This window comes from Condylura cristata, unplaced genomic scaffold (genome assembly GCF_000260355.1).
Source record: "Condylura cristata isolate star-nosed mole 26May11 unplaced genomic scaffold, ConCri1.0 scaffold00024, whole genome shotgun sequence".
NCBI classification, from domain to species: Eukaryota; Metazoa; Chordata; class Mammalia; order Eulipotyphla; family Talpidae; genus Condylura; species Condylura cristata.
Window position 1 is genome coordinate 23,683,103 of NW_004567125.1, and position 14,191 is coordinate 23,697,293.

At 45.8% G+C, this 14,191-nt stretch overlaps 1 protein-coding gene and 1 long non-coding RNA gene across 2 annotated transcripts in view; one reads left to right on the top strand and one right to left on the bottom strand.

The window, feature by feature from the left end:
- Positions 1–873: 873 nt before the first annotated feature.
- The window catches only part of STX6 (syntaxin 6), a 38,018-nt gene continuing 24,700 nt past the window's right edge, over positions 874–14,191 (bottom strand). Inside the window, exons 4-8 of the mRNA XM_004688538.2 lie at positions 13,494–13,556; positions 10,796–10,921; positions 9,524–9,630; positions 5,158–5,252; positions 874–1,418 (exon numbers count right to left, since the gene is read on the bottom strand). Of these exons, the coding sequence (XP_004688595.1) occupies positions 1,342–1,418; positions 5,158–5,252; positions 9,524–9,630; positions 10,796–10,921; positions 13,494–13,556 (468 nt within the window). The 3' untranslated portion in view covers positions 874–1,341. The remainder of the gene's footprint in view (positions 1,419–5,157; positions 5,253–9,523; positions 9,631–10,795; positions 10,922–13,493; positions 13,557–14,191) is intronic.
- Positions 9,753–14,191, top strand: part of LOC105854001 — a 5,435-nt gene continuing 996 nt past the window's right edge. The window contains exons 1-2 of the long non-coding RNA XR_001145738.1: positions 9,753–9,806; positions 13,514–13,564. This is a non-coding gene — a long non-coding RNA (uncharacterized LOC105854001). The remainder of the gene's footprint in view (positions 9,807–13,513; positions 13,565–14,191) is intronic.

Below are 14,191 nucleotides of genomic sequence, written 5' to 3' on the forward strand. Positions count from 1 at the left end.
TTATGTGCCATTTTTTAAACGGTCCTAAACTTTCCTGGAAACAAGAAAGGTATTAATTCATGAATAGTCAAACTTTCTGTCTTCAGAGATATTTATAAGGGCGTGTTTTCTCTCCCATTTTATGATAATGATGCGAAAGTCTAACATATCTTACCTTCCTTCTGACTTCCATAGCAAAAAATGGAGCATTTTTCCATATATAAGATTGAATAATTTGTTAGCTAGATATTGTAAGCTCTTTCCATTTTTTTTATAAGTTTCCATAATTGATGCACTATGTAATATTATGCAGCATTCAAGGCCAAGAGCTCAGCATGAGGATAAAGAGAATAAGTTGCACTTTTCCTTCATCTCATCCCACCCCACCCCATCCCACCCCATCCCACCCCATCCCAACCCATCCCATCCCATCCCATCCCATCCCATCCCATCCCATCCCATCCCACCCCACCCCATCCCACCCCATCCCACTGTGCCACAGGAATAAAGGAACTGTCCTGGCCAGCCTGGGATTCGCATCCATTCAAGCGCCCAGGAGCAGCGGCCCTTCAAGGGTCATCCTCAGAGGCAAGTGGCACCTCCTGGGAGGTGGCACAGGACAAGTATGACTTGGGCTCTGCCCTCTGGCCATCTTGCCGCCCCTTCTCTTAGCTGTGTACACTCAGCACCCTGCAGCCCTCTCTTTCCTCCCCACTTCCATTCAAGCCAGGAGTTGCTAGCCACCACGCCCAAGCCCCGTGCTTTTCAGTATGTTCCATGAATTATCCCAAGCATTAAAAAAGGGTCTGAAAAAGCAAATTTATCCCAGCGCTTATCCCTGAAAAACAAACACTGTATTTTCTATCACAAACTGCTCTGGGCCTCATCCCCACTAACAATCAACTCGAGGGCCGAGGAAAGCCACAGTGAAACGTGAGTGGGACCCACGTCCTCATCCCCACTGGCTTCTTTCCACCGAGTGGCGGTGCCAGCCGAGCAGGGGAAGGGTCTAAGCAGGAACAAAGAGCTGCCGAAGATGGGTGGGTGAGCAACAGCACACACGACTGAATCGGAGTTTCTCTGGACATCTCGCCCCCCCCCCCCCCAAGGAGCCAGGCCCACAGGCAAAGCAGTGACGAGCTGTCTGCAGGGAGGCGGCGAGCCAGGAGTGTGCAGTCGGCGACTTCCTCTTCCACTTGCCCTTCCGCCTTTGGGACAGAGGAGCCATCTCTTGTGGGTCACGGAGAGAAAAGTCAGTGCAGGCTGTGTTTCCGGAGAGGGGTGCAAGGAGTGGGCAGAGCTGCTCACGCCACGTCTCCTCCTCCCTGGGTTCCAGTGCAGGAGGCACCACAGCGGCCGGCGTCACAGCACTAAGAAGAGGACTAGCACAACCAGCAGGATCGCGAAGAGGACGGCGATGGCACACCACTGGCGCCGATCTGGAAGGCAGGCACAGGTTAGGCTCCCAGCTATGGGGCAGACCCCAGGACACGTGTATGGACCCTGAAGGCCACGCCTTGAAGCCCAAACCGGACAAGACGAGCAGACGATGGCGATAGAGGATCTTGACTGCCCAGGCTCCTAGTAGCCCTAACGCTGCTCCGGCCTGCAGTGCACTGCACCCCAACCCACCAGTTCCCCAAAAGTGTGCCTTGTAACAAGTACGTGTTTTGTGCCTCACATCTCTCATTAAAACCAGTGGCTGAGCTTTCTACTGGTAGTTAACGAATCTCTGGAAAAGACGCGGGCATTGTTTTCACAGGCCAAAGTCGGACTGCTTTAATCTCCCACCAAAGTCGAACCATTTAGTTCCAAGGATAATTTGATAATAATCATGTGCTTTCCTCAATGAGCACTAGGGGTAGGGAAGATTTGAAAACGACTGCAGGTTGCGTCAGGAAAGAAACACAGAGCTGAATAAACAGCTCTGGTGAGCATGTGCATCATTCATTTTATACCACACCCAGTCAAGTAATACTACTTAACCAGCAACTGTGATAGCTCACTTACGCAGCTTATCTGCTAGCAAAGTGGAATGTCTCCTCTAAAACCTGGTGTTCTACCAGCAATTTCCAACAGGCAGAGAGCAAAGTGCATATAAATGGCTGACAGCAAAGAGTCCCTGAAAGGTAGGAGGGGGTCTCACTGGTTCCAGCCCCCAGACCTGACTACAGACCCCTAACTCTACAACAGCTGCCTCACAGGGCTGTCCTGAGAACTGAAGAATGCAAATACCCCACTGAAATCTGGGCTTTTTGAGGCTTGAGGATAGGCCAGCCATCACAGCGATGGTTCTTTAAATTGGGCAGATGGAGGAAGAGCATGCAGGTTTTCCATAGATGAGCCCTGCCTCTCCACAAAGGATCAGGCGGACATGAATTTCACTAGCCTATGAAACTGCAAGTCACTGGCTAGAAGAGTTCCTTTCAAATAGAAATATGATGCATACTGATTTATTTGAAAGTCTGCTGGTTTTATACTACAGCTACTGAGAAGTGGCATTAGAAAATGGTCTGGGCCCTCATTGGTGGCACAGCGGGTTGGAGCACAGCACTGCGCAGCTGTGCAAGGTCATTCTCCATCCCCGGAGGTGACCCACACGGCACGGCAGACCTCTCCTGACCTGCCCGCGGCTCCCCTCAGCAGTGTATTTCAGTGGATCTGTCTGCTCTGCTCCCTACTCTCTCTCTGGTGAATTAACTCATGGTCCCTGCACCTCTGGCCTGTACCCCAGTGCTGTCTGCATGTATACATTAAAAAAGAAAAAAAGAAATGTTTTTAAAAAATGGTCTGAAAATCAGAAAATAGGTCGCAAAACTGTCCACAAAGCAATGTACTTGAATTATTTAACTATCATGCTCAGCATAGTCTTAGAATTTGCTGAGAGAATGACACCAGTGGTGGTAGGTAAAGGGAGCACTTCCTTGTGGTGATGGCCTTGCTCTTTTTGGATGCACCAGGAACTCACTAAGCAAGTGTGACTAGGGAGGAGACCAAGTTGATCCACTTCTGAACCAGGACTATTCCACAGGCACGGGGAGCAGATGTGGCCAACCCTTACCACATTTTTAATATTGAACTATCACTTGGAGGGTCAAACAATGCCATTTCTTTAAAAACGTTTATGATTATTTAAACCACTCTCATTACAATGATTAGCTAAACAAAGCGATCAAGGTAGCTGCTTCCTCACCTCCCTGTGCCCCAACTCACATGTGATTCCTGCTGCCACTCTCAAAGCCAGGTTTCCAGTAGGGAACTGGCTTTCCATCCCAATCCCCGGCCCTCCCCGCATCACTTTCTCTTCTGCAACAGCATAAAGTAGGGGTTTTCATCAAGGGAGAACATCCATCACCAGTTAGCACAACCCAGGAACACTCTTTTAAAGCCGTTTTCCTTTGAAGTGGTAAGCTGCTTCTGTGAAGCATGAACTAGGTAACCCCAGGGCGCTGTTACCCCAGCAGACTTCTCTCCAGAAGGGGCGGGCACCACCCACAAGGGTTTTTGTGACCTCAAGTGAAAAACCATAAACAACTCTGCAAGCTCAAGATCTGTCTCAAAGTCAAAAGGAACAAAGGGAACTCCATGGAAGGTCCTTCTCCCAGCCCCATGTTTCTTCCCCTAACAAGAAAAGGTGAGTAACATCATTTTGGAAAATGAGAGGGAAAAAGTCTTGGTCTCTACTCAGTGGAATAAATCTTCTGGTTAGGACAAGATCAGACCCAAGAGGGTGACTCTCGTTGGGTGGCTCAGAGAAGTAAGTGTACCTGGCTAGTTTCTGTGCGTGGAGTTGCCAGCGGCACGAGGCCAGAGCTGCTGCATGAGAAGCGGATGTGGTGCTCACCTCTCACCTGGTCAGACTGCTCTGTGTGTGTGAGCCTTTCTTTGTACACAGGTTTCATTTAAATGCAGTCTCCCCAAAGACAGGGAGAAGAACAGAGACAAATCCAAATTGCTTTGTTGTCAAATTGAAGCAGACACCACCAAGCTGGAGGCACTTAGCGATTTTTCTTTAGGGAGTGAGCAAAGATTAGAATGAAAACCACAGGCAAACTGTCCAAACTGAAGAGCCTTTCAAGCTAAATGCTGAGTCCTGGCTCTCTTTCTTAGACAAATAAAATTAAAGTTCTTACTTTGCTCCCCAAACTTTTCTTTTGGGAGAGAGTACAATAAAGCATCAGCAAGCCTCCGAGCTATTTATACACACTGAATTGCTTATCACAATGCAAGTGCTTTTCTAAATTATTCATACCCAGAATGCTGGGAAACAAAGACACAATGCATCTTTGTTCATTTGCTCTTCCCAAAACAAAACTGCTGCTGAAGTAGCTACTTGACTTTTGGACGAATACATGCACTAGTGAGAGCCTCAGTGTTTAAGCTGGTTATATAATACTTCATTAAAACTACCCCCCCCCCCAAGAGGTGGGAGGAGAAAAAGGCAAGAGAATAGGGAATCAGAAGGTTGAGCAACCCTCTAAGAACATCAGAGACGAACTGGGCTGGGGCCTGCTCCAGGCAATGAAGAACCTGCTAGAAGCATTAACAATATTTGTCCCTGGTGAGAAAAGGAAATAAACCTGGCTATAAGTTTTTCCTTGTTTGGGATAAAACAGGTTCTTTGCTCCTTAAGGTTATTTTCTGCCTGACTTACTACTTTAAAAAAAAAAATAACAAAGTATTCACACACAGGAGATACTGATAAACACCTGTGTATTAATTATTTCATTTAATCCTCACAATGACTTGAGAGTCTTCCCTCTGGTTTTTTGTAGACAGGACTGAGCCCCAGAGAACTGTTATGTGACCTGATGATGAAAAGCAAATATGTTTGAAACTCGCCTCACAAGGCTGACCTCATGTGCAGGTCCTCTACCATCTACACGACAGGAGGAAACCAAGAATGAGGTATCAAAAACGAGGGGGTTCTGATGGCAAGGGGTGGTCTCTGTCAGGAACACTGAGATTACTGCAGGGAGTATCTCAGCCGAGGGGAGATAATAACTAAAATCTTAATTACTGGTTTTAAACAAGTTCCTTAGTTTTCCTTCTCTGATACTAAAGCATCCATGAAAAAGTACCACAGCAAGGGTCTGAACGGACATACCTGCGAGAGAACCGCCATAGGCTGTATCTAGAATGAAGCAAGAACCCTTAAGCTTTAAACACTATACATACCACTGGTCATGTGGGATACTTTTGCAAGCTTCTTCATCACGTTGTCCAGTCGAGACTGGGTGCTCTCCAACTCGTGGGAGAAATCATCCAACATGCTAGAAAGAGAAGCAGACACAGGAGGTTGCTGGTCAGTGCAAAGTCTCGGTGCAGCACTGGTCATGGAGTTAAGTCAGGATAGAGGCCTCAGTTTCAGCAAACTAGAAATGGCAACACCTGGAATGAAGTCCCCAATCTATCATCCCATAGGCCTGAGAACAAAATATGCTTTTCATTTTAAATTTAGGGAATTTAAGCTACTAGATAGGCAGTACATCAGCTAACACACACAACAGGATCTGGAGCTGTCTTTCCCACTGTCCCCCCCACCACATCCAAATTTCATCCAAATTTCAGCAGAGAAAGCTATGAGGAGTAACAGGTGTAGTCAGTTCTGGTTTTTCTGTGATATGAGCTTGCTGTAAATTAAAAAAAAAAAAAAAAAATTTTTTTAAAAATGTTTTAGAGCGCTCCATATTTTAGAATTGCGGATTTTACAGAATACTACAAACCTAGTGGCAGCACAATGCAGGAGAAAGAAAGCTCTGTGGAGTCAGCCAGCCAGGCCTTGCCACCTGCTTACCCCATTGCCTGGCACAGGCAAATAACAACTGCTGGGGCTGTTTCCTCATCTGTAACGTGAGTCGGCCTAGCAGCCAGCTCCCCTGCAGCACCCCGTGAGCCCCAGTGACGTACAGGGCACTTTAGAGCAATACGAATTAAGAAATGACTTTCATCACACAATAATCTCTTTCAAAGCACTCTGCTTCATCATCAAGCAAAGTCCTTAGGATTGGCTGACAATCCTAACAGTGCTTGCTTCACCTCGTTTGCACCCAAAGAGAAGCTGGGGTTCCCCGCTACGAGAACTGGCTCTGGAGGCTGATGCTATTTGCTCTCCGAGGTGCAGCTGGGGAAAAAAAAAAAAAAAACACTAAAATATTTGTATTCCAATAGTTTACTTTGTATTAAACCTTCCAGACTTTTAAATTTGACTAACACGTGTTGGTTCATATGATGACCCTGAGGATAGAAGGTAATGTGCCAATTAGTACCAGAGATTTTATTAAAAAGCTTTATTACTCCGACAGCTTAGATGGCAGCTAGAAATGATAGGCTTGGTCTGTGCCCATGTGGGGCTCCTGACAGCCCTGCAGGATTCAGGGCAACCAACTCCTCATTACCTATTAACCAAACCCCATGCTGACAGCTCCATTAAGAAGTCTTTATCCCCTTCCTCCATTTTTAGTTATCTTCGATCCTGGAAGCATCTTGGCCTGCAGCTGGCAGAACTATCCAGTGAGGCCCAAACACTAAAACACAAGAGCCTCCCTGTGTCTTGATATGACTCTTCTTACTGTGAACAAAATGGGCAAGTCACTCACCCTCCACCAAGGACACCCACTAGTCAAGCTCTGGCCGGGAGCTAACAAACACAGCACTGGCCATAGAAATAACATGAGTCACATATTCCATTTTATATTTTCCACTAGCTACGTGAAAGCAAGTAAAAAGAAATAGGCGGAATTAATAGTAATAATCTGTTTTGTTTAGCCCAAGACAGCTAAAGTACTTTCACTTCAAGATGCAATTAATGTAAAAAAAAAAAATCACTAATAAATTATTCTATCTTTTTTACTAAATCTTCAAAATCTGGATTGTCTTTATGTACAGAGCACATCCCTATGCAGACTGGCTGCAGCTCACGTACCCAAAGGCCACACCGGGCTTGCAGCTACTGTACTGGACAGCAGAGGCCCAAGTCCAAGAATCTATTTTTAGTCAAAGCTATGTGCACACACACTTAACAAGTGAAATGGTTCTAACAAGGCTTTTAGTAAACCCGGTTGCTTCCTGTTCCCTAGGACACCTGCTTACAGCTCCTGCCCTTTTCTCTCCGGCCTTTTCTACTTTCGTAAGGAACCTCAGGGGTCTTGCTTTCTCCCCTAGTCTTTACCTGCGGGCTCACAGCAACAAGAGGCCAACCCCAGCCTTAGCATCCTCCCTACCTCTCCTCTGATGCGATCACATCCAGGGGGGCTACCCTGTCCAGAATGTGCCCTCCTCTCAGCATGGGATTTGGGGTGTGGATCCACCACCCTTCAGCTCTTCCTCTCTGGCTGAGGATTCTGCCTGCTTGGTCTGTTCACTCAGTAAAACCATTCGTCTTCCTACTTTCCAGGTTCTAAAATGTTATAGCTGTTGCTTCTTATTCCAATGCTCTGTGCCTACATAACTTTTCATGTCTTTAAAAAATCCCTTTGCTGGGAACTCTCCTGTACTGCTGGTGGGAATGCAAACTAGTACAGCCACTGTGGAAAACTGTTGGAGGTTTCTCAAACTGCTAAACATGGAGCTTCCATATGACTCAGCAATCCCACTCCTAGGTATCTACCCAAAAGATACAAAAACACTGATTCAAAAAGACACCTGCACCCCCATGTTTACTGCTGCTTTATTTACAACTGGAAAGACATGGAAGCAGCCCAAATACTCAAAAGTAGATGACTGGATTAAAAAGATGTGATACATATACACAGTGGAATATTACTCAACAACCAAAAAAAAAAATAAACACACGTCTTTTGCAGCAACGTGGATGGAGCTGGAAAAGATCATGCTTAGTGAGATAAGCCAGAAAGAAAAGGAAAAGTACTGGATGGTTTCACTCATAGCAGGAGTATACAGGACCAGGTGAGAAAATAATAATAGTAATGAACAGCCATATACCAGAGACATTTTATAGTGGTAGAATGGAGAATGGAATAAAAAACATTGGGGAAAAGGAAATGCACTGGACTATGGTGATGGCACAGGGTGATTTGGTGATGGGAAGCCCATGGGGGTTACAACTGAGATGGAAAAAGGCACAAAATGATGTAAAAATAAACATATTATTTAAAAAAAAAATCCCTTTGCTGTTGTCCTAGTAGGCTCTAGGGAGGTGCAGACACAAAAGGGTGTGCTCCACTCACCACCTCTAGCTGGAAGTCTCCAGGGGTCTCTCCATCCTCGACCTAGTTAGGCTGCTTCACTAATGGGGCAGCACAGGTTTCCCCAACTTAGGCTAAGTTTCCATTTTAGACAGATTAAGCATGAACACCTGGATTCCTGATATTCCAGCTTCTAGATGTGGACCACCTGGCTCACTATCTGAACTACAGGTAGATGGGCCTTCCACAAACATCAGCCTGACCCATGTGATCACAAGGATCACACAACCCTCACAGGACCCTCCAAATACAAAGCTGCTACTCCTGAACATGATTTTTGGAGCTCTCCGATCTATCCTCTGTGTCTCTGTCTTAACTGCTGCAACTGTCCCCTCAATCCCTGTGCTCTGACTCTTCATAGCTGGCCTGTATTTGTCTTCCCCTGCCCTGGATGCTACTACTCAGCTTCATTTTCTTCTCATCCTCCGGCTTAAATGAGACCTCTCTTCGGAGGGAACATCAATGAAGTTGGGGCTCTCAAAGTGCCACATACGTGTCTGTCACCACCGAGCAGCTAGCCTCCCTCTGCCTAATGTGCCCTCTACCCAGTCAAGGGTCAACTCTAATGGCAGAGACACTGTCCACTCCTTCCTGGATCACAGCTGACACCCAGTACAGGCTTACAATGAATGAACATGTGACACATGAGTGTCACACTGAACACAAGATTAAGATAGGTGTGTCTGAAATCTCCCACTGGATGGTTTTACTGTTTTTCTCCAGATAAAATCTGTAAAGAGGCAAAGGTATTATATGGCTGTGTAACTCTTGGGTGTTAGTTTTAGTGTCAAACATTAGAGGGCAAGAAGAGATTATTTTCTAGGAAAAACTGATCAATCCAGTTTTCTCTTATGCCTTGTTTTACTTTTGTGAAGGGAGATTTTTTTTTAATTAACTAGGGTAAAATTTGTAAATTTTTTTCATAAAGGTGAAAAATAAGACACAGAATAAAAAACTTTGCTCGCTGCAGTGGGAGAGTCACAAGATGATGAAGTTAATTTAGGTCATGTCCTGTCCACTTTAGGGTATAAACCTCCAGAGATTACACAGCCACATGCTTCACTTTCCCGTTCCTGACACTTTAAGCATCTGCTCAGGGTGTTTGTAGCTGTCTAAAAACAATAATAAAAAGCACTTCTGCCTATACCCTGTTGAAAATGTTATCTGATAGGTTCTTTGGGGGAGACCAGTCTATAAAACAGGATAAAGCAGCAGCTATAAATAAAATAGCTTTTGGCTTTAGTAGCCACTAACTGTCAGGCTCTCTAGGGGTCTCAGAGAATGATTTTCACCCCCTCCAAGCTTCCCCGAACACGAGAAGGGCGCCTCTAACTCACACTGCCTGCTCCTCCAGCTCCCCTCCGATGCGCTGGGACATGTTCTTCAGCACCCCGATGCTGCCAGAGACCAGCTCCAACTGCTCATCCTGCTGTTCCACGATCAGCTGGTGCCAGAGAAATGGGAAATAGGCAATTAAAATCCATCTTACCTGGTTCCGAGCCCAGTACTCTAGCAGCTGCTCGCTTCCTTGCCAACTTGGGACAATTCGCATTCAGAAGCAAAGCCCAGAAATCAAAGGACCAGACCGTCGCCTCTGAGAACACACTGCTCAAAAGGCTGGTATGTCAAGCTCCTGAGATTTCCTGCTAATCCAACTTCTGAACACTCAGCAGGGCTCAAAACTGTCTGGAGAGATTCACTCTAGTTGGCTGAAGTCTAACGTGGGAACACACAGTAGCTGAAAGCGCCTGGGCAGTGACCACTGAGATGGGACACTAGGGAACAGGAAGCCCATGCCAAGGGTCTAGGTCTCCATCCACAGCTGATGGCCACCGCTGAGGGAAAATCCCTACATGTGGGAAATCACACACACAGTCTTTTCCTCCCTCCTCAAGGACAAGTCAGAGAGGCCTGTGACAGGATGTAACCTCAAGGACAAATTCTGAATGATAAATATTTACTTTTAATTGTATTAGAAGCCTCCTCATGTTTTATTAAAAAGAAAAAAGCATGCTTAGTTAACAGTAATTTAAGTAGAAAACTGATTAAACTGATATGCTAATGTGCTCATATGTTCAACACAACATTTAAGAACCAATGTTTTCACTGCATAGAAAAATCCCCAAATCCCTACATGCATTATTATTAGCTTCCTTCTAGTAACACAACTACACATAAGAACAACACAGACATAATCAATTGCGCTTTCCTTCTACTCCTAAACCTCTATCAAAGCAATCATTTTTATGTATATTGGAGCTATTTTCAATGAACAAAAAAGAAATGCTTTTTTTTTTTGAGCATAAATCTGAATATGCAAGAGACCAGACAAGCAATCATAATGTTTCTAAAAGTCCACAGCCATCATCACTTTTGGATGTTCGATCTATTTTTCCTAGGAAATCTACTGAGCTTGGTTCGTCTGACACAGCCATGCCCTGAGGCGGCGCAAGCCCTTCATTCATGCCATCACGGCCCTTGCAGGCATAGGTGCTGCCGGTTAGCTGGGTCCAGCCTGCCTCATTAATAGGAAAGCACCCTGGCTGGCCGAGAATGGAAGGGAGGGCCCTGCCTCCGGTGCCCCATCCTCAGCTGTAGGTCGTGGGTACCTGCTGTTGTGCCTGCTGCTCCTCGATGAAATGGGAATTGGCTAGCTGGAGCTCGCGGTCCAGGCGGCTATATTTATCGGTGGTTCTGGAGTTCCAGTTCTGCCCACCACTGTCTCCCAGCAGGACCTGTGGGTGTGGGGGAAGGGCAGGGAGTTGGGAGAGACAGTTACCATTGCTGAACAAGAGCTCCCCTACAGTGACACACAGAGTTCTCATATTACTCATCATCCATCACTCAGCCCCCAGCCCTGCCAGTTCTGAGGCAGTGGTGCAGGCTGGTGCCTCTGCGGCACCATTTAAGGTCTGCCAGGAAGGGCCCCCTCCTCTCCAGCTTTCCAAATGGGCCCTGTGGCGTTAAAATACAAATAAAATATCAATTTTAAATCAACAAATATCCATCTGCACGGTGCATTATTACCTAACAGCACTCCGTCTCTTAAAGGCCAGCACCCTTTAAGAGTGCTTCCTGGCACCCTTGAAGTCACCACAGACAGTTTCCAGACAAACTAACTCCACAGACCTAGAATCCATTTTATGTAAGCATTACACAGGAGAGTTTTTGATTTCTTGAGGCGGGACAGTTAGAGCTCCCTAGAATGACAAGAAATTAAGTCACAGCTCATCATACACAGAAAACATAAGGACCACAGTGGGTTCAATTTAGCCTGTGAATAATCCCAAAGTCCTTGAGTTGAACAAAGACTACAGGCTTTCAGCTGGGAACTAGGGCCACCTCATGAGGCAGGAAGGGCCACTGTGGGTGCTGGAACCCCACAGGAAGGTCCCACAAAACTGGGTAGGGTTTCCCAGTTTGAATCTGAGGACGTGTGCAGTCAGGAAAAGGTAGCTAGGAATGTCTTCCTCACATGAAGACACAGGTGGGAATGTGAAAGCCTGTTCCCAGCGGCTGACTGCTCCACAAGGCTTCTGACTAGCAGCAGTACAAGGAAACAGAACATGCGGGCAACTGTGACACTGCCCTGGACAACTGCCCACTTTTCTCAGCAGGTGCTTTTCATCTATCTGTTCGAGGTCTGATTTCTTGGCCTCAGAAAGCCTTGATAACCCCTCCATACCAATACGACCTCCAGTCTGATGTTCAGAGGTGAATCCAGTCCACAATGAGACGGTATTTCAGGGGCTCGGATTGGGGTGAACACAGGATACAGAGCACAGGCTCTGAGGTGGTCGTCAGCGGACCAGGACGTCGGAGAGCTTCAGAGCCCAGGGCCTCAGTGCAGTCAAGGGGATGGATGGTGAATGTCTCTTCTGCAGAGTGCACTAATGCTTTTGTGGGTGACTCTGCCCCAAATCAGTCTTAGAGACTTCAGAGACCCCGGCTCACGCAGATTCACACTCCTAGAAGCTTTATGGAAGTAGTGACAACTGGGGCCTGGTGACAAGACTTTCAGGGTCAGAAACAGGCTACGGTGCTTCTAGGCTCTGAAGTGAGAACTGGGCTCCACCAGGACCTCTATATTTATGGGGCCTCCAGGTCAACTTGCTCTGGCTTATACCAGGGCCTACACTTAGCTGGACATAAGTTAAGCTTTTGGGTCATCTAAGCTTTATTGTAAAATTACTCAGAACTCATCAGTCTGACCTCCTGGGAGACTGATGTTGTTTGTTTTGTAAAATTGGGGTGCAGACCAGAGGTGAAGGTAATTTATATATATATATATATGTGTGTGTATATATATACACATATATATATATAAATTTGAGGATCCGTCACTGTTACTTTAAATTACCTTTACACACACACACACACACACACACACACACACACACATTTATTTATTTAAAAATGGGCAGGTTTGGGTTTTATTTATTTTCTAGTTTTGTTTTTATTTATTTATGCATACAAGAGCTGGGGTGTAGGCCAGAGGTATAGGGGGTGAAAGGATTCACCAGAGACAGAGTGGGGAGCAGAACAGGTGGATCTACAGAAACACACTGTGAGAGGAGCAGGAGGCGAGACAGGAGAGGTCTGCTATGCCATGTGGGTCAGCTCCCTGGCTTGGATTGAACTGGTGCTGCCATGGCTGCCAACAGCTTCACAGTACTGAGACTTAACAGATTCTGCACCAAGGAGGCCCTGGGCAGGTTTATTTTAAAAAGGGAAGGAAAGTAAAGGACGCATGCACAGAAACAAGCGAGCAGAAAGAGCTGCCCCTGGAAGGGACAGGGTTGTTAAGAAAGACACCTGCACAGTCACAGGCGGGCAGTGTTGGGAGGAGAGCTGCCTCTGCTGCTTTGCAAAGGCAGGTTGGTGAAGAGAAGTCACAGGTGGACAGGTGAGCTGCTGCCCAGATTTCTTTATATAAAATTTCAATCATTAAATGTCTAATGAATTCTATGGATAGGCAATGTAGGAGCAGCTAGAAAGAAAAAAAGACGACAACAGTCATCTCTCAGGCAGTATAGTCCTTTTCTCATAGAAAAGGACAAATAATAATTATAGCCCCAAGCAGAGTGCCTGCTCACAGGACGCATTCACCAGGCGCAGAGAGCACGGCCGTGTGGTGAGGGCGGGCGGGTATGTGAATTCAGATGGGCCAACGCCATGTCATGCTCCCCGTTCAGCCCCGGCAGGTCTTTTGCTAGAATGAATGATCCACAGAGGGCAGCATTTTTAATTCAAATATTTGTTCACAGATTTCTCTGAGTGATACTGTGTATTCTGATGTATACTCACCTGTCTGTTTTTCCTTTCAGCTAACGCCTGCACAGATGAAGTGGACATCTGATCCTTCATGTCCTATTGAGGTAAGGAGAGACCAGAAAACAAATGAAAAAACACCTTTGAACCAAATCAGGGCTAACGGTTTGCACATTAGCAACACACACACCATTTATTACCGATTGCAAAAGTAGTAGTTTGGCTTTTATTTTCACACTTACAAATACAGGGGGAAAAAAATAAAGAGAACACTGTCCTCTTAAAAAGAGATAACCTAGATAATCAACCCAAATAGGAGAGAAAAGAAAGGAAACTAGGATTCCTGGGTATCTACTGGGGACCAGAAACACTGTGAGACTCAAACTCACATTATCACTGAATTTTAACAATGATCCTGTGAAGCTAGTACAAGCACATCAGGATAAAGTATAGCTACCATTAATATCAGTGAATACTTTGGTATCCACCTACAATGCTTCTGAGTGCTACTGATACGGTGTGAGCACTTTATAGACAAATTAAACTATATCCTTAGAATACATGCACTTTTCTGTATTGCTGTACTTTAAAAATGTTTTTTAAAAATACTGCAGTTCCCACAGATGGCCAACAGGCATATGAAAAAATGTTCAACATCACTTGTAATAAGGGAGATGCAAATTAAAACCACAATGAGATACCACCTCACCCCAGTGAGAATGGCACATCTTCAA